Here is a 25,067-nt window from a genome sequence, read left to right as displayed (position 1 = left end):
TGGGATGTCATGAAAGGATCTATCAGGACAGATCTCCAGCATGGTCTTTCAGCCATTGGTGGATGTAGGAGAAACATATGCAATCCCTGCTGGGAAAGACCAACTTCATGCCACCCCTTCAAGTCCCTGAAGGGGACTCCCTATTACTTTCAATTCATGATAGACACTGGGTGCACAATCCTGAATTCATGATCCATGACAACAGCCCCCACAATGTTGTGAGAACATTTGCAAAATTGGCAATAGCATATGAGATAGGGCAGGAGGGTGAGATGAAGCTCAGAGAATGACTGCCTTCCCCCTGCTGGAGTTCATCCCTCCCCTGATATCCAAAGTTAGATAGATAGATAGATAGATAGATAGATAGATAGATACATAGATATATTTGGTAAGAGTTACAGTTAAAATGTACCTGTTTTGACTCACATACGAATTTAACTTAAGAACAAACTTACAGAACCTATCTTGTTTGTAACTTGGGGGCTGCCTATACTTTTATTTTTCCTGGGCTGGGAATAAGACACCGTGTCACCCCTGGGAATGGCTGCCATGTTGCACTCCCACCCCAAACCACAATCTCACCGGCTAATAAATTGGCATCATGATTTCCCATACATTGAGATATTCAGTGTTCCCTGCAGTTAGTTTTGTGTAAGACAGGGACAGTCTGGATCTCAAGGGAAGTCACATTTCTGTTGCTAGTGGAGTTGAAATGTTGGCCTAATATCAGTGTATGGTGCATTGTAGATTTTGTTGTACTGTTCTGCATGGCCAACGTACTTACCTCTAAATATGCACCATCATTTTGGAGATTGAAGTGTTTTATAATCTCAGGGCTTTTGATTATTGTGTTTGCCTAGTTAACTGATGACATATTTTTGAGCCCTGAAATGCCTGGACTCAGCATTTCATGTATTTATCTATTTTATTAAAGGATTCATATTCTACCCCATGGAGAGTTTATTAAAATAAGTAGCATGATAATCCTGCTGTCAAGGCTGTGAGGTTTAGTTGGTTATATTTGTTCATGTTCAAGAACTTGACTTTGAAATCATGAACAAAAATGTATGTGGAAGAAAACTTGCTCTATTCATTCCTAGTGCTTGAGAGGATATGGTTGATATGGAGGTTATGCTCTGTTTACAGCTTATTTACCATGTAGGGTATCTGTGATGATAATAGCGTTGTTGTTGTTGTTGTTGTTGTTTCATGACAAAAGCATTGCATAAAAAGCAATGCTTTTGGATTGGAAAGATTAGCTGTTTACAAGAAATGCTGCCTAGGGGACGCCCAACTGTATTTACTCAGTCTTCAGGGAGACTCTTTCCGTGTCCCCCATAGCATTATTAATGTGCTGTATCTGACGTGCAATAAAGCTTCCTTAAAATAAATAACTACCCCAGCTTTGATAAACATGTGTATATTTGTGTATTTGCCTTCAAATTACCTTACTTACAACAACTTCATGAAGTTCATAGAGTTTTCTTAGGCAAGGAATACACAGAGGTGGTTGTGCCAATTCCTTCTTCTAAAACAGTGGTTCCCATCCTTTCTTTGACCAGGGACTACTCTCCAACATTAGTACCAAAAGCGTTACAAATCAGTTTTTGGTCAACTTTAGATTTGGTTTGGTTACTTGGGATGGTGATTTAGAAAATTTCATTGGATAGACCATATCAGCTCTAGTTTCTGATAGAGAACATATGGCATCCTGTACTTACTTTTTTACTTAGGTGATCCCTCATAGTCCGAGGATGATGGTCCTCCAAGTGTAGTGTCCTGGCGGTGGGTCCGTAGGTGACTGTGGAGCCCTATTCTTGATCTGCATCTTCTTCCACAGTGAGAGCATCAGTTTCCAGGTGGAAGGCGGTCCTGGTCGGGGTTGGCTTGATGCGCCTTCCTCTTGGCACATTTCTCTCTTTCGCCCTCCATTCATGCCTCTTCAAATTCTACAGCACTGTTGGTCATAGCTGACCTCCAACTATGCCATGTTATCCTCCGCCTGCTCCGCCATTGACGTCTTTGGGACTGTGCTTGATCTGGAACCTCCCCCGCAACCACTCCTGAGAGTGCACAACTCCAGTTGTTGTGCCCACAGGTTCATTGGAACACGCAAGCTACCTCAGGACAAGGATGACAGTCCATCGAGGGGGGGGGGGCATCCAATAATTGCCCACAGAAAACCATAGTTAATAATCTAGAGCTGATGTAGTCTATCTAATCCAATTTTCTGAATCAGCACCCCAAGTAACCCCAGGAACACGAACAGATCAAAAAACAAAGACACTAAGGTGCCCCTGCTTTTAGGCGCCACATGAGGAAGGAGGAGGAGGAGAAGCAGCAGTCAGGAGACTTGTTGTCACACCTTTCATGGGTAGTCAGCCTCTTCCCTCCGGACATCTGCGTTGCCTCGGCCCTATAAGAGGGTTTCACGAGACCAGTCGCTCTCGTTGCAACGGTGTAGTAACGGTGAGTTTGAGGACCATATTTTAATTCTTGGGGACCACAGGTTGGGAACCACTGTTCTAAAATGTAGTATTCATCTCCTAGAATCATAGAGTTGGAAGAGACCACAAGGGCCATCCAGTCCAACCCCCTGACATGCAGGAATATGTAGTAAAAACACTCCTGACATATGGCTTTCCAGCATCTGTTTAAAAACCTCCCCATTCCTCCTAGCCAAGTACCGACCAAGGCTGACCCTACTTGACAAGTTTTCCACTGTCAGTTTGCTACGGTGCAAACTTACTTATGATCAATCCCTTTTATTTACCTTCTTAATAGGGCTGGTTAGGAGAACATCTTCCCTTTATGTAGCAAAATAAATGAAATATCCAGGCTTTACCTGGTACTTAGCTGTTGTAATATAAAAAGTAACTGGAAGTAGGCACTTCACAGTTTATACATAGATGAAGTGACTGCAAATATGTGCGAGTTATGAAATGCCGCCTAAGCTTTTGCTCTCTGAAATCAGAGCTAGATGGCAGGAATGTTCTTGAATACTAAGAGTAAGAAGATTGCTGCTATAATTATAGCAAATAAAACAGTCTTCTGTTAGAGGCTGTACTTCGTTTTATATTGTGCCATTAATATTTAAAATGTGGATTTGAATTCTTTTCAGTTATCTCCATTTAGTGGTTGTTGATAATTCCATAGTGAGAGTCTCTAAGAATATGATTAACCCGGAGGGTCATTTTATAATGTAATTATTAATGATTGATTCTGTTTATCCTTGAAATCAATATAAAAAGCAAAATTGCTCAGCATACATTTGGGTTTGATTTCTCACCTTTGGTAAACATGACGAATCAGTGTTGGCTTTTTATATAAAGAGATATTTGAGGTATCTAAAAGTACGCAGCGTCGTTTTAAAATAATTTTGGTTATATGCGGTGGTTCTCACGTGGCATATGTTAATATGGTCAATAGTGTTAACATCTCCTGCCACTAATAGTTAGGGTGGGGATGTATAGTAATTGATCTTCTTGGGAGAGCTGTAATGTAAAAACAATTCAGGCTGTTTGAAGTATATTTTACAAGTGTGCATTGGGCTTTTGGGATGTTACATTGAAAAACCCAATTGTACAGTTACCATGGGAACCCAATTAGAATAGATTGCTTGGGTTTTTTTTTAGTCTTTTCATCTTGACCAAAAATCTAATGTACTTTAAATGTTTTCATATGGAATTTTATTCACAGTTTGGATTGATGTAATAATAGCTTTTATTAGAAAGCTCAAGCCTAATAGCATGAAATGTTCTGTATCAGGGCTTTCCTACTCAACGCAGAAGGATAGTGTTTCAGTATATACACATATATTTAAGCTATTATATGGATCATTTTTATTGTGACGTGCTTCCTTTCAATTATGGCCAGATATATTATTTGTTGAAAATCTGTTCTGATAATTGTAAAAAGAAAAAAGTTCTTTTTAATAACATATATTAATTGTCTTCCAATATTTGAATGTTTTCGCAAGGAAGGGAAGGGAGTTCTCACCTTGGCCAGAAAGGATAGTATTAGAAGCAGTGGGGTTCAATGATCGGTAAGCAGCGTTTTGGATAAACATTTGTAAGGTAAGTAATAATATTTCGGCAGTGGAATGAGCTACTATAGGCTTTTCTTCTGGAGGCTTTCAGGAAAAGAGTGCCTTGGCTGGAATGTTTATTTTACCTTTTCATAGCAGGAGGTGGGGATCCCTGTGTACCTCCTTGTCTTTTGAAATTTGAAGTCCCGAACAGTGGGCCATCAGATGAAAGTATGAAGCAAAACTTGGAAGCTGAATCTCTACTGATACCTGTATTGTGGAAATCTGTAATGAGCAGGGAAGCTATAAAAGTATACTCTTTTTTTTTTTTTTACTACAGAACATTTTAAATGTGAGCTTTAAACAATACCTTTCAAATATTTCTTTTAGCGAATGAAGATGGAATCTGATTTTGGGCATATTTACTGCTCTTTCTCTCCTGCTGGGATCTCTCTTAGTGGCAAGCTAAGGCACTTCTAATGTCCAGCTGTGAAAGCAGAGCTGTAGCTTGCTTTGGAACAGATTCCAACATCATTCCTTGATCTACCAAGTAGAGAATGTGCTTGGCCTCAGTCGGCTTGCCAAATAACAGCACAGCTTTTGGAGCTGTGTCTGGCTGTGTGAATTGTTAAAGCATCCATGACATTTCGTGCCAACCAAATGGCCGAGGAGAAATTACGATTCCTCACAGAGTGATGCTATCATTTTTCTGAAACCAAGATTCCTTTTTACTATTTTCAGAATGTCTGTAAGCCCATGTCTGGACACATTTCACATACAATCCTTTGTGGCAAGTTATTAATTTGCAGAGGCAAGAGGGACCTGGAAAAATTGCTTAGGATTCCATATGTCCTTATTTCCAGAAAAGTACCTTCACTCTCCCCATGGCATTCAATTCCATAGCCACGCACCAGTCTTTTGTGCCTAATGAAACCTGTTTGATTTCATTAGGATAGTCTGCGTGATCCTCCATACCTATATCTGTACCTATGTCTTTTTACTTTTTTCCCATACGTTTTTATTATTCATTCAAAAAAATCACACAAAGAAAAAAGGAGAATAAAAAGGGGTTAAGAGTTGTTGAGCTCTGATTAGTAAATTAGATCTATATAAATGTCTACTGTATCACTGAGGAAGTGGAAGGGGATTGAGGGGGAAGAGAAGCCTTATGTTTGTTATAATTATTACATCTATATCTTTAACTCAAGTACTATTTTACATGTCATCTAAAGTTTTGAAAGTTCCAAATGTCCTCAATAACAGAACAGAACACAGTCTTGTTGTTTTATGTTTATACTAGTACTACTATCCAATGTTCTTCCAATATTCTGTATGTATATCTCAAACCTTTTTTGTACTTAGTCAACTTGGAAGCTTACCAATCTATTAATATGTCTGTTCTATGTTGGTTGTGCTATTTTGACACCCCCCCCCCCCCCCAATGCTTATGTGTCAGCATTCTGGCATTGTGGTCCCAAAGGCCAGTAGTACATACTCGATATCTTCACTTTTAATTTACTACTACTTTAAAACAGTACTTCAAGTAAGAGGCAGACTTAAGTATTTTTTTAAAACAAGTAAAATTGAAAAAAAAAAAGCTTTGATTGAATAACAATAGCACTTTTGGCTATAGAAATTGAAATGAATTGGAATTATAAGCAAACATACATTTTAGTTTTATTACTGAATATAATTTCTGTTCTTACAAAGCATGCCTCATTAAGCAATCACAAACAAAAAGTTCAATCAATTTTGAAAGTGATGTGCCTCCCTCCACCCCAATTTATCTTTGAAATCTAGGTCTTGGCTGGTTTTGCTACCTGTACTAAATTGGGTTAGCATGATTGAAAGGGGATATAATTTCTATTCAAGCTGCTCAAAGCTCTTTATTTTTAACACACATTTAACTAAAACACTTGGGAGAAGTCCACTTCTTGTTAAGACTTCAACATCCCCACCCCTCTAATTAAGATCTGAGAATACTCCCTATACACGTGTCTGACTTAGCAAAGAAAGACCTCCAGCAAACAAAATGAAACTCAGCTTTGTAATCCTAATTATTGGGAAACCTCGTACAGATTTTTTTTTTTTTTTGTGGGAAGGGCTGTATCATAGATTTCTGAAATGGCATGCTCATAGGACATGATCCACCACTATGAGAGGTTTGGTTAGACACATTAGTGTTTTTGGATAGTTTTCTCCTTATCTCTCCTTATTCTTCCTAGATCAGTCTTTTTAGGACTTGGTTTTTATTTTAACTTGCTTGGAAGTTTTCACATTCTGCTGAAATAAATGGTCTGGAGTTCTTTATATATACTGTATTTCCTCAAATGTAATGCACATCTTTTTTTGGCTTAGTTTAGTCCAAATGGACAACATTTGATAGTGTGTTAGAATCACACTCCAAAAGGTTCCTGTGCCCCTCCGTCAGCCTCAGGATATTGGATTTGAAGCCTCCACTTGATGGACAAGCCATGGCTTCCCAGTTAGCCTAATTGAGGCTCTGAAAAAGTCCATCTGAAAAGCTATGCCACTTAGCCAAGCCAGACTTGGCTTGGTTTGACAGGGAGGCCACTTCTCCTGTTTTAAATTGTCTTCAATTGAGAGGCTTTGGGAAATGCCCCCCCCCCCCCATTCCCAGGTCTGTTTTCCTTAGCACAAGGAACTCTTCACCCCCTTCCTCTTCTCAGGTCTGTTTTCCATAGCCACCTATTAATAATAATAATAATAATAATAATAATAATAATAATACTTTATTTGTACCCCGCTACCATCTCCCCAAGAGACTTGGTGTGGCTTACATGAGGCCGAGCCCACAATACAACAATAAAAACAATAGCAACAGTAATACAGACAATAAATAAAATTCATAAACAGAAAATAAGCAATAAACATTAACAATAACACAACGACGTGATTTCACTTCCTCTGAGGATAGTGACCTCACTACCTCTGAGGATGCTTGCCATAGATGCAGGCGAAACGTCAGGAGAGAATGCCTCTAGAACATGGCCATACAGCCCCAAAAAACCTACAACAACCCAGTGATTCCGGCCATGAAAGCCTTCGACAATACAATATAAACCTTGTCTGTAACATGAAGTCTCGCTTCTCTTTCCCTCTCTCTCTGCCTTTTCTTTCATGACTTCTTGAGGGAAGGGTTACCTGATGTTATTCTCCATTGGTGATCTAACACTTTTTTATTTTTAAAGAAGGAATTATAAGCACACAGCAACACCTTTTGTAATAAATTACAGAGAGGGCACTTTTTGCTGCTATGCATTACATTCGCCAGCAAAACTTTTTTTTTGATAGCACACCAGATTTGAGTAAATATGGTGTGTTGATAAGTCCACCTGTATTTTTTTCCATGGGCAAATAAAAAACTTATGTGCCTCTTTGGAAATCCAAAGAAGAGTAGTTGCAAAATATTCACCATTGTGAGGATGGACAATTTAGATAGCCAGCTTTGCCCAGTAAAAGTAATCTGATTTCCCAGATAGGATTTTACGCAGTAACAAGTTGTTACTTGATAAATGTTGTCTGTATTTATCCTTGGTAGAAAGCAAATACTAATCCAGTTGAGTTTTCAAAAACAATATTGTTGTTGACAATTATAAAGTAAGTGAGTTATAAAGTAAACTATAACTATGATCCTACATGTTCTTATTAGGAAATTATTTCCTATATTTCATGTTCTTAGATTTGATGCAAACGTGTTTAAGATTTCTAAATTATGTCGTGAGTTGCTGTCATTTGGGAAAAAAACCCTCTTAGTATCTAAATTTAAATGATATCCATGGTAGTATTATTCTTATTGGTTCAGATTCATGTTTGTTTTTCTTTTTACATCATTCCTTATATTTCAATATATGTCCTGGACATTTTGTTTAATCTAAGGAAGGAAACAAATATGGAGAAGGAAAAAGAAAGGCAACATTTAGTGGTTCATGCACAGTATATTTTAAGCAATATTTTTACAGGCTTTCGGATGTGTCTCAAGCTATTCTATTATCCTGTGGATCCCTATTTTACAGGGAAAGCGATGAGAGAAGTCCTCGTAATGTCATCTGTTGATTATGACTCATTACAGATGATAGATGACCTTGTGATCTTCAAAATTCCTGTTTGCTCATAAGAAAAGAGAAATTCCCATCCAGTGCTTTGTATTATACACTCTTAATATATGCAGTCCTGTGTGTTTGTGTGTGATTTCATGTTATAAGAGAATCAATAATATAGCCCAAGCCACCTCTGTTATCTGCTTATAAAATCTATATTTTTGTTTTCCTAACAAGTTTCATTTTCCCCCATGCTTTTAGGCAGAGCTTCCTGGACTTAACATGGCCTCAAAACTGCATCAAAAAGTAAGTTGGATGTTTGTGTGTGTGTGGGAGGGGGGAGCACATTTAGGTCCACACACAAAGTAATAATGCTGGAGAAGAATTCACATAACATAGTTGGCATCTTTCCCCAGTGTCCAGCAGTCAGTGTTAAGAATCCAGTTGACAAGATTGATGCTGCATTGTAAATCTCAGTAGCTCTGTCATGGTTGGTAACAGGCAGCAGTGGACCTTTCCGCATCACATATCTATCTTCCACAGAGCATAACCTAATTGAACATTGCTGTATTTTTAGGGTTAACTGAACAGTTTTCTGCTGTTCTGTGACTTGATGAATATTCTTTTTTTTAAACAACAAGAATCCATAAATAACCAGATAAATAAATAACTTATCATCCGAATGAATGTTGGGAGTCAAGTGAAAGAATATAAAATCAATTATTTCTTTGGTAAAACTAAACTTCACAGAAACTGTATTTTATATGACGTTAAGTTAAACATACACATTTTTTATTTTATTAAAACATAACATAATGTAGTACACACTTAAATGTATTTGAATAAAGTGCTTTTGTGGTAATAATCCTCTTTGTTTTCCCATTTCTCTTTCTTTTTATTGCATGAGTGTTTTGTACAATGCAATCAACAACACACTTACCTATCAGAAATAAACAGGTCACCTTGTTTATTAGTGCAGGTCTTTTTTCTAGCTTGGAGAAGAACTCAAAGCATAGCCTCTTAATTAAAACCGAATAGTCTTTTAAATAATGGCATGATTTTTCTCCCATTTACTTCTATTAGCATTGTTTCATTATAAGCCAATTTTGATACAATCTTAATTATTTCCACTGTTTTCTAAATAACTACACACACACAAAAATTATGCACTTTGGAGAAAGGTAGATAAGGGCTGTTCCAGTTCTTAGAAACTCCCATTCAGTTCTGTGGATCAGTATGAATAGTTGCCATTTGGAATTGAATAAAGAAAGGGACATATCTTCAGGTACATCTACACTGCAGAGTTAATGCAGTTTGACACCACATTAACTGCCATGGCTCAACGCTATGGAATCATATGTCTTGTAACTACATATTTAGCCCTCTTTCAAACTATCAGGTGCTTCACTAAACTACAAATCCATGGGTTCCATAGCATTAACCCAAAGCAGTTAAATTGGTGACAAACAGTATTCATTTTTATAGCGTAGATGCAACCATCAATATCACAAGTACTATCCTGTCTTGCGACCTCATCACATGGGTAATCTATCTTATGATGCATTCACCACAGTTGAAAGATGGAGCCTGCAGAATCCCATCAAACAATGTACATCTACCTCATGCGGGCTTCCATCTCTTAACTCTGGTAAAATGGTTGTAAGAGGCCATTTGGGATTGAATAAAGTCCTGAACCATATCTTAGGGTACATCTACACTGCAGAATTAATGCAGTTTGAAACCACTTTAACTGCCATGGCTCAATGCTATCTTTAACCTTCTCTGCCAAATAGTCTGGTACCTCACTAAACTACAGATCCATGGGTTCCATAGCATTGAGCCAAGTCAGTTAAAATGACGACAAACTGTATTAATTTGCTATAGTGTAGATCAGTGGTTTTCAACCTCTGGGTCCCCAGATATTTTGGCCTTCAACTCCTGGAAATTCTAACAGCTGGTAAACTGGCTGGGATTTCTGGGAGTTGTAGGCCAAAGCACCTGGGGACCCACAGGTTGAGAACCACTGGTGTAGATGCAACCTTCAATGTCACAAATCCCATCCTGTCTTGTGACCTCATCACATGAGTAAATTTACCTGTCGTATGACACTTTCACCAAAGTTGAAGGATAGAGGTCACTAGATCCCATCAAACACGTACATCTACCTCATGCAGGGCTCTGCCCCTTAACTGTGGTGAAATGGTCATAAGAGGGAGCAATGAGAACATGGGAGACTTGCCATGCTCTCATTGAGAAGAATGGGGTGAGAGCGGGGGGGAGGTGGGCAGTGACTCTTCCCTCTGTGGGATGGGTAAGAGGCGATGCTGGGGGACGGTTTCCCCTTACTGCCCACTGGATTCACTACTCTGCATGGTGAATCCGTCCACTATTGCCCATCATGTGGACCTCAATGTGATGAGGTTCTTGGATTTTGTATGGCAAAATGCCTTTCTTTTCTCATATACGAACAACTGCTTCCCCTTATTTATTAGTGTGACTGGGAACAGACTGTTGCAGTTGAGACTGAACTTATGATATGTCCTTGAAACTGAATAGTCTGGAAGGCTCTCCGTGGTGCAGAGCGCATACTGTGAGAAAGCTCTCAAAATATATTTATTTTCCCCAGCACTAGTCTATCAGTGATAATGATGGGCATTTCACTACTTTATAGAAGCAGTTAATAAGCATGAAGAAATCCAGAGCTATCAATTTATATCCAGATGGTTGTTCAGCATTCTGTTAACAGAACCCTGAGCATTGTGTTCACAGTTTTGCTACAGAGACAGTATTTCATTTTCATCAGTTTTGAATATGTACATCTGAACTTGGCTCATGTTGGCTCATCCTTTGCTGCTTTCATTTGCCAGACAAAGAACTCTCTCTGCTTGCCCTGTGCACTGTGGTTTGTGGATACTGAGGGATATAGCCAAATGATTATGGGATAAACATAGTACATGTATTATTTATTTATTTTGCTTGTATTTGAACAGCTTTTCATGGCTGACAATTACTGTGTGTACGCTTATATAGTACTCTGTGTGTACAAATATACACATATCTAGACATATATAATATTTACTTTCATGCTGTCTCTTAATAGCACTGTCAATAAAATTTGCTTGAAAACCCCCATACAACTGTTTGTTTCATACTTTAAAATATGTCTATGGAAATAGCACTATTTATTTACAAGCAGATGCTAAGGTTTCCCGTGGTTTAGCTTAAAGGGTAGTGTTGTTAATAGTGTTACCCATATTGCTTGGATGATTTTTTTTTTTTTGGTTTTCTTATTATTCTCTAGTCCTGACTCCTCAGGTGTATCTATTTCAGTCTTATGGAGGATGATGGATGATGCAGGAAAGTTTCTTTTGAAGCACTTCTGATATTGTGCAATGCACTTGGGGGTCAGCTACACTTGACTGATGCATGATTTATCTGATGTCCCTGCCACTTTCTGAGATAAAGCTGCTATTTTATCAAAAATGCCAGAAACGGTGACTTGGAATTTATATGCCTTCTTTTTTCAAATAATTGCTCTGATTACTTTCTGCTATGGCAATAAAATGATAGAGGTAATTGCACACAAATGTGAGATAGCACCAAAATACAATAAAATTAACCTGAATTAGCTTGACTTGTCAATGAAGTATTTATGAAATGTATTTTTGCAATAAAGGAGACCAATATTATAGCTGGAAGGTGAGTTATTGCCTTAATGTAATACAGTTTGAAATTTAAAAAAGAGACTGTTACAGTTGAGGGTGATTGTGCTTTTGAAATTAAGTTGAAGTGATTCTTGTAATTGGCAGCAATAATGCATTGCAAAGGTAATATCTTTTATTGTGTTATGCCTAGTTGCATTATCTCTTAGTTGGTTTTGACTCGAGCTCCTCGAAGAACATAGCAAACAGTTCTTGAATTTTTGTGGATTTTGATAACAGAACATCTTGTGAAATAGTATGCAGTTTTGATTATAAACCTTGCCACTTTGATTCATATTTAAAAAATAGTTTTTCAGCTCCTGTTAAATCTGGAGGAAAATCCACACATTTTATATATGTTTTTAATCAGATTTGTTAGCTTCAGCTTTCTTCTATGTGACAACAGGAGATGAAGCTTTGCAGGTATGGGCTAGCTCATATCTGTGGAACAAAGAAACTCCTGCTAGGCTATAATTGTTAAACGTTATTAATATAGCACAACCAACACAGTGTGAATAGGGTTATTTCACCCCTAACATCATGTGTACTGTGCAATACTTTTCCAGCATTGTGTACATAGGAAGTCCTTTCTGTGTATTGTTGCATATGTGGACGCCTTCATATGATTTCCCCAAATCCTCTGTGTGTACAGTGGTGTGCATGACAGCTACCCACATCCAGTTTAAAATAATGTCAGCTGCTCCCCATAACCTTTGTTCTTGCTTGTGAATTAGTTGTGCTGCTTTTAACAGTGTTTTAGCAGATTTAAACAGTAGGCCAGATTACTAAATTGAGTAGAGGTGTTTAACTCTATACAGTTGTTATGAAATTCATTATTAATCTAAAAAAAAAAAATGAACTCTTTGCTAGTTGTCATGACTTCCAGAGCAGGGGAAAAACATGCCTTTCAGTGTAGCAAATCTCTGTACTTACAGAATGTGCTGCTGTTACATAGATGGAACAGTTGCCACATTTTCTGTGTGCTCAGCTTCACAGAGTGAGGGTCCCAACCAGCGGCATGGTTGACACAATGATGGTGGCCGCTCTATCTGTTGCAGCCTTCTTCCACCTTCACAGCCGTTGTAGCATGTACCATGTTCTCTTCCGCCTGCTCCACCATTGAGGTCTTTGGGTCTTCGGATTGTTCTTGGTCTGGATCTCATCTTCCGCCATTGATTTCTGTTTCAACCAGAAGTCGCAATTAAAAATAGACCTTTTCTTTCTTCCTTTTCCCACATAATAATAATAATAATAATAATAATAATAATAATAATAATTTAATTATACCCCGCCACCATCTCCCCAAGGGGACTCGGGGTGGCTTACATGAGGCCACTCCCATCAATACAGTTACACAATATAACACAAGAAACAATACAGAAAATCAAAAAATAAAATAACATAAAATACCAAACCATATAAATAAATAACACAGCAATGTAGAACAAAACATTAAACACTAAAATGATCACAATAGGCAGGGCCAGATTCAAGATTAAAATTTTAAAACACTGAGAGATAAGGCAGTGTTATATATCAGGAAGAGGATCCGGGGCCTAAGGTAGGATTCACTGAAATCCCCTGTTGTGATGTCTTAGGTATGTGCAACATGAAACTATTGGGGAGAAAACTACCTGTCCATCCATCTAATTTATAGTCACCAGCTGTGGAGGTTGTATACCACAGGTATTATGATGTGATTGGGAACTGTACTGTGCAATGTTTAGTCTCATGGCAGTGTGGACTAAGTGTTGAACAATAGGAGGGCTGCTATACCTTTACTTATCTTCTTGCATTTGTGGAAATTCCATATGGAGGGTTGGAAATTAATGTAAAGCGTTTTCAAGGAGGCTATGGCTGATGGTCAAAGGGGTATACACTATACAGTATTATTGGAGTTGTTTCTTTTCTGGATTGCCAACAATTTGTCCATAATTGCTTCATTTCACTTTACTTTACTTGTTTAACTGGTAGGATGTCTTGCCAGTATGGTGGCATGGGGACAACATATTCCAGTATTCTACATCTTATGGTACCTTATGGTCTTATTGATAATGTTGTATATTTTATTGTTTATGTTTTTATTTTAATTGCTTGTACTGTTGTTGCTATTGCTTGTATTGTTGTATTGTGGGCTCGGCCTCATGTAAGCAGCACCGAGTCCCCTGGGGAGATGGTAGCGGGGTACAAATAAAGTGTTATTATTATGATTATTATTATTTGTTAGTTGATACTCAACATAAGATTCTGCCTTTAAAGCATACTGTTAGTCTCATTTTGGAACTTGCATCTTGGTTCCAAGTATAGTATTCTGTCTGCATATCAAGAGGTAGTACTGTTCTAGAAAGCTCTCTCTCACACACGTGTGTGTGTATGTATGAAATTGTCCCCCTTTCCCTTTTAAGAATTTAAGACAAAGGAGGGAATTCTGTACTTTAGATCAAGGATTTCTCTTCCTGTTTTTGAGTATATCTAGTTTTTATTACTTTATTGCTTTAGTTTTTATTAAGAGGCTGATGTTGTAAAGTGTTGTTGTTAAGACTATAATTGAGATATTGTTATCTGTGTTACTTTTAGTTTTTTTAAAAAACTTTGCAAATATATGGTATTTTGTGTAAGGCACTGATGTTTTATTTCAGTTAATCACACATTCTGCCCTCAAGTGGCAGGTTGTGGTGAGCAATGAACCATGGAATATGGCTGTCATCCTGAAGTCTACCAACAAATATTTTTTTTCTTAAGAAGGGAATTATTACTAGTTCCATTTTATTTTGACTTGAAGCGTGTGTGCCTGCCTGTGACGTTTAAGTGACAAATTTGACAGCCAAGACACTTTCTAATGTTGCTGGTTTTCCAGCTCTAGTGACATTGTATCAGTTAAAAAGAAGTCATCTTGGTATTGAGGACAGATTCTGTTGAAGCTTTCAGGAGCATTACCACCAAAAGAAAGGCAACCATGCTATCATAGAAAACAACTACATATTTCTTTATTGATATTATATTACTTATAATATCAATAAAACAAGAGTAATGTATGGCTTTGAAAACTGTGTATTAACTGGCTCTGTCTGCCATTTCCTTCTCTTTCTGAAATATAATTCGGTTCACCAAATTATACAGGATCGTGGCTTGTCTCCAAAGTATCCTTTGTAGGAGCAGAACAGAAAACAGTAGCCCGAGTTCTGTTTGCTTGTTGTTTTGACAACTTCTGCTTCTTCTCCTCCATGGCACATTGCTCACCTCAACCCTTCAGAGTGATTATATTGGGATGTAAGGACCTGTCATCCAAAAGGACATAGGAAAGACCTCTTGGTATCATTCTTGGGACCTGTTTCACATATTTGAAGGTAGGTTGATAGTGTTTCGCTGATCTCTCTCTCTCTCTCTGAAATTTGGGCGTTTTCTGATATTTTCCCATCCCATGCCGATTAAATTGGGATAACAATAATATTTGTTAAATTCGATGGTCGGCTGTGTTGCATAGATTCCAGATATTCTTCAGATTGGGAAATGAAGGGTTCTTTGGAAAACGTTATGAGCCTGTAACCCAAATTGGTGCTGTATTGGTGTCCTGACTTCATAGTGTAGTGACAGATTGAAGGCTTTTATGTGCACAATTTGGATATTCTTTTAGATTTGGCACTATTAGGGGAGAGAAGTGGCAGGAAGTTCTCATCGTTGACTTTTTATCTGTTGCTCCCCAGTCCATTACGTTGTTAAAGAAGGGTTAACCCACAGGCATGCATACTGTAGTTACACTCAGGCTAGGCTGTTGTCAGGTGCTTAATATCAGGATGATTTTTAAGACAGTTCAGAAGCTTCAAATAGTATGGAACACATCTACTTGGTCACTTCCTCAGCTAATCTTGTTGTGTGGACTATTTTGACCAATGTGTCTTTACCAATTAAACCCTCAGTGAAATCTGCTCCAGATCATTGGGGGACCTTTTAGAAAAATGTGGAAGGTGTCATGAATTGGCAAGAGACATTGGCCAAAAATGACTTCCTTTCTCTGTTGTCTGGAAGGCCCCTCTGTCTTTCAGTCATAGCAGAGGAACATGGGATCCAACTCACTATGATTAAAAAGCATTATTACTAGCACCCAATGTGCCTTTCTTGTTGTTGCACCGATCTTCTTAATTCTGCTATTCTAATGTCTTCCACCTTTTAAATTAAATATTATCAATGGTAGTAATAGAATGGCACATGAGCCATATTGAATGTTTCACGACTTATCTCTTGTGATTTCGTCAGTGTGTATCTTATTCATGGAAGAAGCATAATCATTTAACAATGAAGGAAATGTTGTTCATCATTAACCCACATTACTTCCAAGTCTGCCTATTTCTAGGATGAGCTATTGTAGTCCATTATTCTTCTTGGGCACTAATAAAGGCATCACTCTGTTATATTTCCTCTTGTGTATATATAAAGGTATGGAGATGTCTTTCTTTCTGTATAAGTATGAGTTGGTGCCTTTGGGGAACTGACATCATTCCAATCACATGTTTTGTCTTCTCTTATGGACTCCCACAAGAAATCTATATTCAGGTATTGCTCCTTAACAGCTGGGAAGGGATCACTAATATCTCTCTCTCTCTCTTTCTCTCATATAACCAAGTATATAGGGATTTAATCTCTTGAGCTGAGTCAACAGATAGAGATTATATTCAGGATATTTCAACTTTAATTAGTTTCTTCTCTTCTTGATATCCCTTAAAATCCATGATGGGATTTCAGCATGTTGGGCATTGTCTGCTGGGCAGAGTGTGCAACTGAAAGTCTTCCTTGATTCTTCGTGGAATCAGAAGAAGAAAGTCTAGGTCATTTGTCAGCCACAAACACACAGGTGAATATCAAGTTAAATGTTTAATGCCATAGATGTTTTCCAAGTTCCACTGTTGGTATACGGCAAAGTTGAAATGCTGCCATTTTAACGTGTACTGCTAGCAGCATGATAGATGTCATACAAAATACATAAGTGACATGGCCCAGAGGCGTAAAGTCCAAATTGAACAGATGGGACAGGTGGCTCTGCTTAAGGAATTAGGAACTGGAAACTAGGGAGAATAAATTGGCAACATTTAACAAAGAGAGGTAAGGCGACCGGGAAAGTGAACTTTGAAGAAAACTTTGGGGTAGGGGAGAATTTGGGTTATCAGAAGTTCCAAGACCAGTAAACAAAATCACATAGGCACTGGTGACAATAAAACAAAGTGCTGACAGCAGATGGTTTGCATAAAGAAATAGTATAAGTAGCAGAGCTTTTTGCTCATGGCAGCACCCTTCCTTTTTTTTCTTTTTTCTTTTTTTGGAGGACTTACATGACAGCCTACCCTTTAAGCATGACTGTAGTTAGATATGAGGGCATACAGTATATCAAGGCTGTAGTTAGACATTAGGGCAGTGTTTCTCAACCTTCCTAATGTCGTGACCCCTTATACAGTTCCTCATGTTGTGATGACCCCCAACCATAAAATAATTTTTGTTGGTATTTCATAACTGTCATTTTGCTACTGTTATGAATCGTCATGTAAAAATATCTGATATGAAGGATGTATTTTCATTCACTGGACCAAATTTGGCACAACCACCCGATACGCCCAAATTAGAATACTGATGAAGTTGGGGGTGGGGATTGATTTTGTCATTTGGGAGTTGTAGTTGCTGGGATTTATAGTTCACCTCCAATCAAAGAGCATTTCGAACTCCACCAACGATAGAATTGGGCCAAACTTCCCACACAGAACCCCCATGACCAACAGGAAATACTGAGTTTTCTGATGGTATTTGGTGACCCTTCTGACACCCCCTCACGACCCCCTCAGGGTTCCTGACCCCCAGGTTGAGAAACGTTGCATTAGGGTAACATCACCTGAGTAGTGGTGTTGAGGTATCCCCTTTATTTCCTTCCGTTTATAAGGTAAGGGCTTCTAATGGGGAAAATGCTAAACCTAGACATTATCATGACCAAAACTAAACCTGCTTTTAACCCTGCTACTAGATGGTCAAAATTCACCAAATAAGCATAGTTGGAGCATATCTGTAGGTGCTTTCTAGATATCTACACCTGGAATCTTTGTAAATTCCTTTACATTTTCCCAGCTATACTATATTGCCACCCAAAATTCTTAGTCTTTTTTTTATCTGAGGAAAACGACAATACCTGGGCATTACCTATTTAACAGGCAACTTGCTACCAGAGGCAGAAATAACATTGAAACAATAGGAATAGATTCTTATACCACGAAATGGTAAAGCAGTTCAAAATAGTTTCAGCATATATATTTTTTACAAATCTATATGCACATGTGAAATGAAACAACCAGGTCAGATAAGCCTTGCATAAAACATGTTGAACTATCTAGGGGGGATAGGATGGTTTCTCCCAAAATGCATTCAGAGATTTTTCTTTCAGAGTCTTCCACATATGATTTCCATTTGAATGACCAAATGCATAGATAGAGAGGGAAAGAGAGGCAGACAAAGTTCCATCACACCGGATTCCAGGAGCAGATGAAAAGCCTTCCCTCTGTCCTAACTCCTACTCCTCTGGCTTCAGAAGGAGGGAAGACCATATCTACTTGTGTAGACCTCTGGCTTATGTATAAGTTTAGAACAGGTTTGAGAACCAAAATTATGAATTTTGGAAAGTTGAAGGTCATTCTGCAGAGAGGGGATCCACCAATGCAACTTCGGGGGGGGGGGGGCACTACTGCCATTATTTCCTTGCTCAGGCATTCAAAGTGGCACCAGCACAGAGAAAGTAGAGGGGGTTCTCTCGGGATGAACTAAGCTTTTGTTTTTTGTCACTCTACTTAGAAAAGGGGATGGTTTCCTTTTTGACAGCAGTTGAGGTGCAATACTCACATTGACTCATGGATTAGTCAACCCTGTTTTTTGGTGGATTTTTTGACTAAAATGTTTTAAAACTGTTGAGAAGAGATGGTGAGGCAGGCTTATTTGTTCTCCCCCCCCCTTTTTTTTCCGTACACTCAGTGAGGGATTCCGGGGGTAGTTTCCCTATGACTACAGCTAGCTCCATTAGATTCCTTTTCTAGCTCAGACTTAGTTTATTGCATTGTTTACTGCAAATATTCTGCTGCTATTTAACACTGAAAGTCTTTGTTTCTTTGGCCCTCTTTGCCATCTTCCCTGTGCTGATGCTGATAAGAAACTTCCAGTTAGACATAGGACGAAGAGGAAAAAAGGCGATTGGGATATGTGGCTTGACTGTAAAAAGGAAGTTCACCATCAGAGACTTTATTAAGTGCAGAATATCTGTATATTTTTGGAATAATGGTGAACCTTTATGACTTTGAGCTCTTAGTATGCAAGTGGTAACATGAACTGGGTCCAATTAACTAATTAGTATATTTCTTTCAAACAATATACTGATGTTAGAACGGGGACAGGGAAAGGGGGGACATTGCAATATTACTTTTCTTTTGACTTCTGAAAGATCTTACAAAGAGCTGAAGGTGAAAACTAAAACGTACTTCATTTAGTTCATCTTTGGGATCTTCACTTTGCCCTTACAAAAAGTTTCCCTTCCAGGTAGATGACTCAGAAATGCAATTAAGGTAGACTTTGTGCTTTCATTGTGATATAATTAACAGTTGATTCTAAAAGATCTATAGAAGGGGTAGCTAGGTAAAGTCTTAGAAAAAAAAACAGCATAGTCTGTTACTTCTGTTTTAATCAGATGCTTTAAAAGTTATTATGCTCATTAGCAGGTTACATTCCTGTTTTTTTCTCTCCAATTGCTAATTATCAAAGACTTTTCATACTGTGATAGTAACATTTTCTCTTTTTCCAAAGATCTTTGAATTTAAGTATTGGAGTACTTAAAAAAAACAACCAATAAATGTTTGAGGAAGATCACACTAATTTTAATGCACAAATCTTTGTAGAAACACTTGAGGCTAGCTAGCTTGTTATATTAACATAGGTATTTCACTACTCCTTCTAAAAACAGAATAAAGCAACTTTTTTAAATACTTTTAAAACTAGTGATAAAAATACTCTTTAAATTTTGTGTGAGAGACCAAGGTTGTCTGAGTACTTCCTTATCCCAAAGTAAATTCTGCATCAAGAAACAAAAGGGTAAACTGTATCTTGTGCAAAATTATTAATTTGTTCTATTGTTTTGTATAAAATTCTGTGCGCGTATGCACCCCCATATATATATATATATATATATATATATATATATATATGTGTGTGTGTGTGTGTGTGTGTGTGCGCGTGTGCGTGTGTGTATATGTATATGTATAAACTTACACATTGAGGTCAAATGGAGAGAAATGCAACAAGTGTAGATTATCACAATTCATTTTACTGACCTTTCCTGACATTCATAACAACTGCTAATATTGGCAGTGATCATATTATTACCTTAGCTTTTTAAGTTAACATGGACTGGGGCAGTATCCCAAACTGATAGAATCAAACAGCTCACTTCATAAGTTTGAACTGAACAGTTTCCCACCGGATTCTTCATTTGAAATTCCTCTGGTGGTGAATGGCACATGAGAGTTTTGTTGTTTGAAGCTTATTACACTCCAAAGCTTCTAAAACCTAATTATACTTCAAGTATTAGCACTTTGTAATTATTATAGCTTTTCACTCATTTATTTATGATATTCCTATATCCCTCCTCCCCCAAAAAATGTTTGGGCAGATTATAGTACAGTGGTTCTCTGTATCTCCGTGTTCAGCATCCATAGATTCAACCTCTCATGGCTCAAAAATATGTAGAAAAAAATCCTTAGATAACAAAAATGCTCTTTGGTATTGAAAGGTAAGTGCCATTTGAGCTTTTTTTTCCCCCAGACGGAATTCCGTAACCAAGGTGCCACCACTAAAAAGTTCCCCTCTTGACTAACCAGGCATCCATTTCATAAACAGCAGTCAGAAAAGAAAAATACAACCTCAGAGATTGAATATGCAGAATAAGAGAAGGAGGTTCTCCAGGTAACCTAACTGCAAGTCATTGTGGATTTTAAAAATTAAATCTAGCCTTTGGAACTGGGGCTGGAAATAGCTAAGACAGTGATAAATGCCCCTTGATTGATTAGCCAAATAGATTTTAAATTTTGGGTACTGTTTCTTTAAGTAGCTGAAAATGACAGGCACCACATTTGAGTAAGTATTCCCTGTCCTGTCTTTTGCTGGAGGGTATATCTCATCTAAGGCAAGATTTGTTGCAATAAATATGTCACCTGAAATGAAAGACAGTGCAGTATGGCTCCCGTGTTTGCGGAGAATACATTCCTGGACTTCGCTTGGATACATGAAACTATGGATAATGGCAAACCCTATTCAGCGGAGTACCTCTAACCCAAGAATACCATAGAGTTGTGCTTGAAGACCTAGAAAATACCTAGAGAAGCCATATTTTGTCCGATGTGGATACATGAAACCATGGGTACTGATCCTACAGACACAAGGATTTCCTATATACATATACAGAAAATGTGTATGTGAAAAATTATTTATTTATTTATTTATTTACTGCATTTGTATACCACCTTTCTCAGCCAGAGACAACTCAAGGCAGTTCACAGTCGGCAGCAATTCGATGCCATAACAAATATCAAGGTACAGTTAAAAACAATTATAAAAACAGTTATAAAGACATTTCAATATTAAAAATATAAAAAACCCATAATATCTATAAAAACAAATCCTCAGCGTCTCCTTACTGAAATCGTGATCCAATTGCATCGTCAGACATTCCATGATTCATTTTCGTCTCATTATGCTCCAGTAGTAAAAGCCTTCTCGAAAAGCCAGGTCTTAACCATGTTGCGGAATATTATAAGGGAGGGAGCTGATCTTCTATTCCTGGGGAGGGCATTCCATAGCCGAGGGGACATCACTGAGAAGGCTCTGTCTCTCGTCCCCGCTAAATGCGTCTGCGAGGAAGGTGGGATCGAGAGCAGGGCCTCCCCGGATGATCTTAAAGTTCTAGGTGGTTTATAAGGAGAGATATGTTTGGATAGGTAAGCCGGACTAGAACCATTTTGGGCTTTATAGAATAAAGCCAGCACTTTGAATTGTGCCCGGTAGCAGACTGGCAGCCAGTGGAACTGGCACAACAGAGGAGTTGTGTGCTCCCTGTATGCCATTCCCGTTAGCAACATGGCTGCTGCTCGCTGGACCATCTGGAGCTTCCGGACAATCTTCAAAGGCAACCCCACATAGAGTATGACTGAAACTCATGTAATGATTCAGTTGACAGTGCAAACGGTGCACGTTAACTCAAACTTAAATCTGTTGTATTTGGCACGGCTTACATCACATATACTGTGCACAGGATGGCATCCTAAGATTTCTTTTAGTTTTTGTAACTTTATGACAGATTGGATTGTAATGACAGAGAAGCTTCTCAATGGATGTATTTATTTGCTTGTTGCTCTTAAAAGAAAAAAAAAGATGATCTGTGACATTTTTGAGCTCTGTGATAATGGGGGTGGAATACAAAATACTTGATCCACCTGGTATACGTTATTATGCACATGGAAGTAAAATTGCCAAGGAATTTTGAATACATATGAAAAACCATTCTCCTATTGCAATTTTCTATTGCAGGCATTCAAAGAAATAAAAACTATTACATTGGAATAGAATTCAAAACTAGACTAGATTAAGGTGTGGAAATACTAAAACATGTCAAGAATATTTTAAGCATTTCACTTCAGTATTTTGGTCATAATTACAATGAAGACGAATCTCCCAGGACATACATATTGATTTACAATGCCCTCCCCCCACACTTTCTGTCTGTCTACATTTTTTAAAATAACATTTTCACATTATTTTTGGCAAGTATTGTAGCTGGTATTTGTAGTCAGAGAAACTGTAGTGACCACTGAGAATTATCATGCATATCTTTGTTCTATGATGCAAATAAGTGAGCGTGCTGAGAGATTTTGTCTCTGTTGTATTTTTGTGGGCTTTTTTTTCTTTTTAGCTGTGCGTGTGTGTACTGGCTGTGAATGAAACTTCCTTTCTCTCTCTCTTTTTGTTGCATTTCAATGGAAGCATTGCTGATCACTGCTGTCAAAGTGATGCTGCCCTTGAGCAATACAAATTTGTCCAGAAATCTAGTTTTTGCAACTAAAAGTTCTAGGCAACATACATACTATTTGTTCTCAGAAACTATAGGTTCACAGTTTCCAGATGCAAATATTCAAGATAAATCCAGTAATTAGTCCCAATAACGCCAGAACTAGGATGCATTTACACTATAGAAACAATGCAGCTTGATACCACTTTGCCTATCATGACTCAGTGCTATGGAATCCTGAGAACTGTAGTTTGGTGAGACACCAGCAGCATTTGTAAACTACGACTCTCATGTTTCTCATGTGGCCATTAAAGTGGTGTCACACTGCATTCATTTTACAGTGTAGATACATCCCATTATGTAGATCTCATTGATTCAATGGATCTGTTCTGGTTGGGATAACAGTTGGAATAACTTGAACATTGAAAGGAGTACATGGGAATACATGTGAATATTGAAAGGAGTACCTGGGAATACATGTGGGAAAGGGGGATAAAATTAATCCACAACTGTGGCTTCCATGAGAATTTCTATAAGATACTGTATTTTTTCATGTCAGGAGCAACTTGAGGAACTGCAAGTTGCTTTTCGTGTAAGGAAATTGGACATCTGCAAGGACGTTGCCCAGGGGATGCCTGGCTGTTTTGATGTTTTACCATCCTTATAGGAAGTTTCTCTCGTGTCCCCGCATGGGAAGCTGGAGCTGACAGAGGGATCTCCGACTTGTTGGGCTTCAGTCCTGCTGGCACAAGGGTTTGACTCATTGCGCCACCAGGGCTCCACAGATAATGTATTGTTTGTGTATGACGCCAGAACAACTTGCTAAAATCCAACCTAAGAGAAGAAATATTTGATGAAAATGTAATGCAGCAGTTGGCTCATTTTGCAATATGTGTGTCTATGCCCACACACTTAAAAATAGTGGATAAAAAACACAAAATAATGTAAATTATATTTAACATCAAAATTATTTTAGAGCCCGAAACCTTTCTATTATGTCTTATTCATAAATGAATTTCAAAAGAATATGAGAGAGAAATTTTCAATACATTGTATTAGCAGCAAAAATGATATTTGCAAAATATTGGAGACAACAGACAACGGCAACAGTGGAAGAATGGAAAGCAAAGCTCACAAAACTGTCCAAAATGGAAAAGCTCTGCAGATGGCTACAGCATCAGGATGCAAATACTTGAAACAAATTGGAGACCATTAACCATCTACTTGGAAAATCTAAAAATAACAATAACTGACTTCTTAATTGTTCTTCTCGTGTCAGGAGCGACTTGAGAAACTGCAAGTCACTACTGGTATGTAAGAATGAGCCATCTACAAGGACATTACCTAGGGGACACCTGGATGTTTTACCGTCCAGGGAGGCTTCTCTCATGAGAAGCTGGAGCTGACAGAGGGGAGCTCACCCTGCTTCCTGGATTTGAACCGCCAGCCTTTCAATCAGCAGTCCTGCTGGCTCAAGGTTTTAACCCATTGCATCACCAGGGGCTCCTACTTCTTAAATTGAATAAAGTACATAAAACTGACAAAGGATTCAAGTTGAACAACAGTCAATGGAAAAAAAATCTTATTTATTTATTTCCAACATTTGCACTCCACCCTTCTCAGCCTGGGAGGGGGAGTCAGGGCAGCCTTACAACAGGCAGCCATTCAATGCCAACAACATGCAATTACAAATAACAGTTGCAATTAAAGCCAAGTAATTAAAACGTCAATTATTAAAACATCAATTAAAATAACGTAAATTAAAATCATCTTCCAACATTCTTGAGAACACATGGTGGATTTGCCTCTACTCATGAGCATCAAGTTACCTATCTTTTTTTCAGTATTGGACAGTTGTTGAAATAGTGATCATTTCTTTTTAGAAAATATCCTCTTAGCTACCAGGAACTATTATTTGAGACGGCATCTGTGGTTAATGGAGGGTCTACTATAATTATTTTGTCTACTATCTATGTTCCTATAAAATATTTTGTGAACCTTATCTTTGATGTCTGTATTAAAAGTTGTATAATCCCCCCTTATTCTCCCATTGAATGAATGAATTCCATCTTTGCTGAGACTGCATTTTGAATTAACTCCAGAGTTCATTAGAAATGAGTTACCATTTTTTCTTGTTTTATAACAAATGCACATTTGTTATGTTATCATTATTTGTTAAATTACACAGAGAAATAATGGTAGTA

At 37.9% G+C, this 25,067-nt stretch overlaps 1 protein-coding gene across 3 annotated transcripts in view; it reads left to right on the top strand.

The window, feature by feature from the left end:
* MGMT (O-6-methylguanine-DNA methyltransferase) overlaps positions 1–25,067 on the top strand; it is a 228,357-nt gene that overhangs the window by 9,644 nt on the left and 193,646 nt on the right. The window contains exons 1-2 of one of the 3 annotated variants that reach the window (XM_067465786.1): positions 3,980–4,045; positions 8,350–8,394. In XM_067465786.1, the coding sequence (XP_067321887.1) occupies positions 8,371–8,394 (24 nt within the window). In that variant the 5' untranslated portion in view covers positions 3,980–4,045; positions 8,350–8,370. Of the gene's footprint in view, positions 1–3,979; positions 4,077–8,349; positions 8,395–25,067 lie in introns of those variants that run through there. The other 2 variants (XM_067465785.1, XM_067465787.1) reach the window with 2 other exon arrangements.

Source organism: Anolis sagrei, chromosome 3 (assembly GCF_037176765.1).
Source record: "Anolis sagrei isolate rAnoSag1 chromosome 3, rAnoSag1.mat, whole genome shotgun sequence".
Taxonomy (NCBI): domain Eukaryota; kingdom Metazoa; phylum Chordata; class Lepidosauria; order Squamata; family Dactyloidae; genus Anolis; species Anolis sagrei.
Note: the sequence above shows the minus strand (reverse complement) of the source record. Positions and strands in the feature narration are given on the sequence as shown.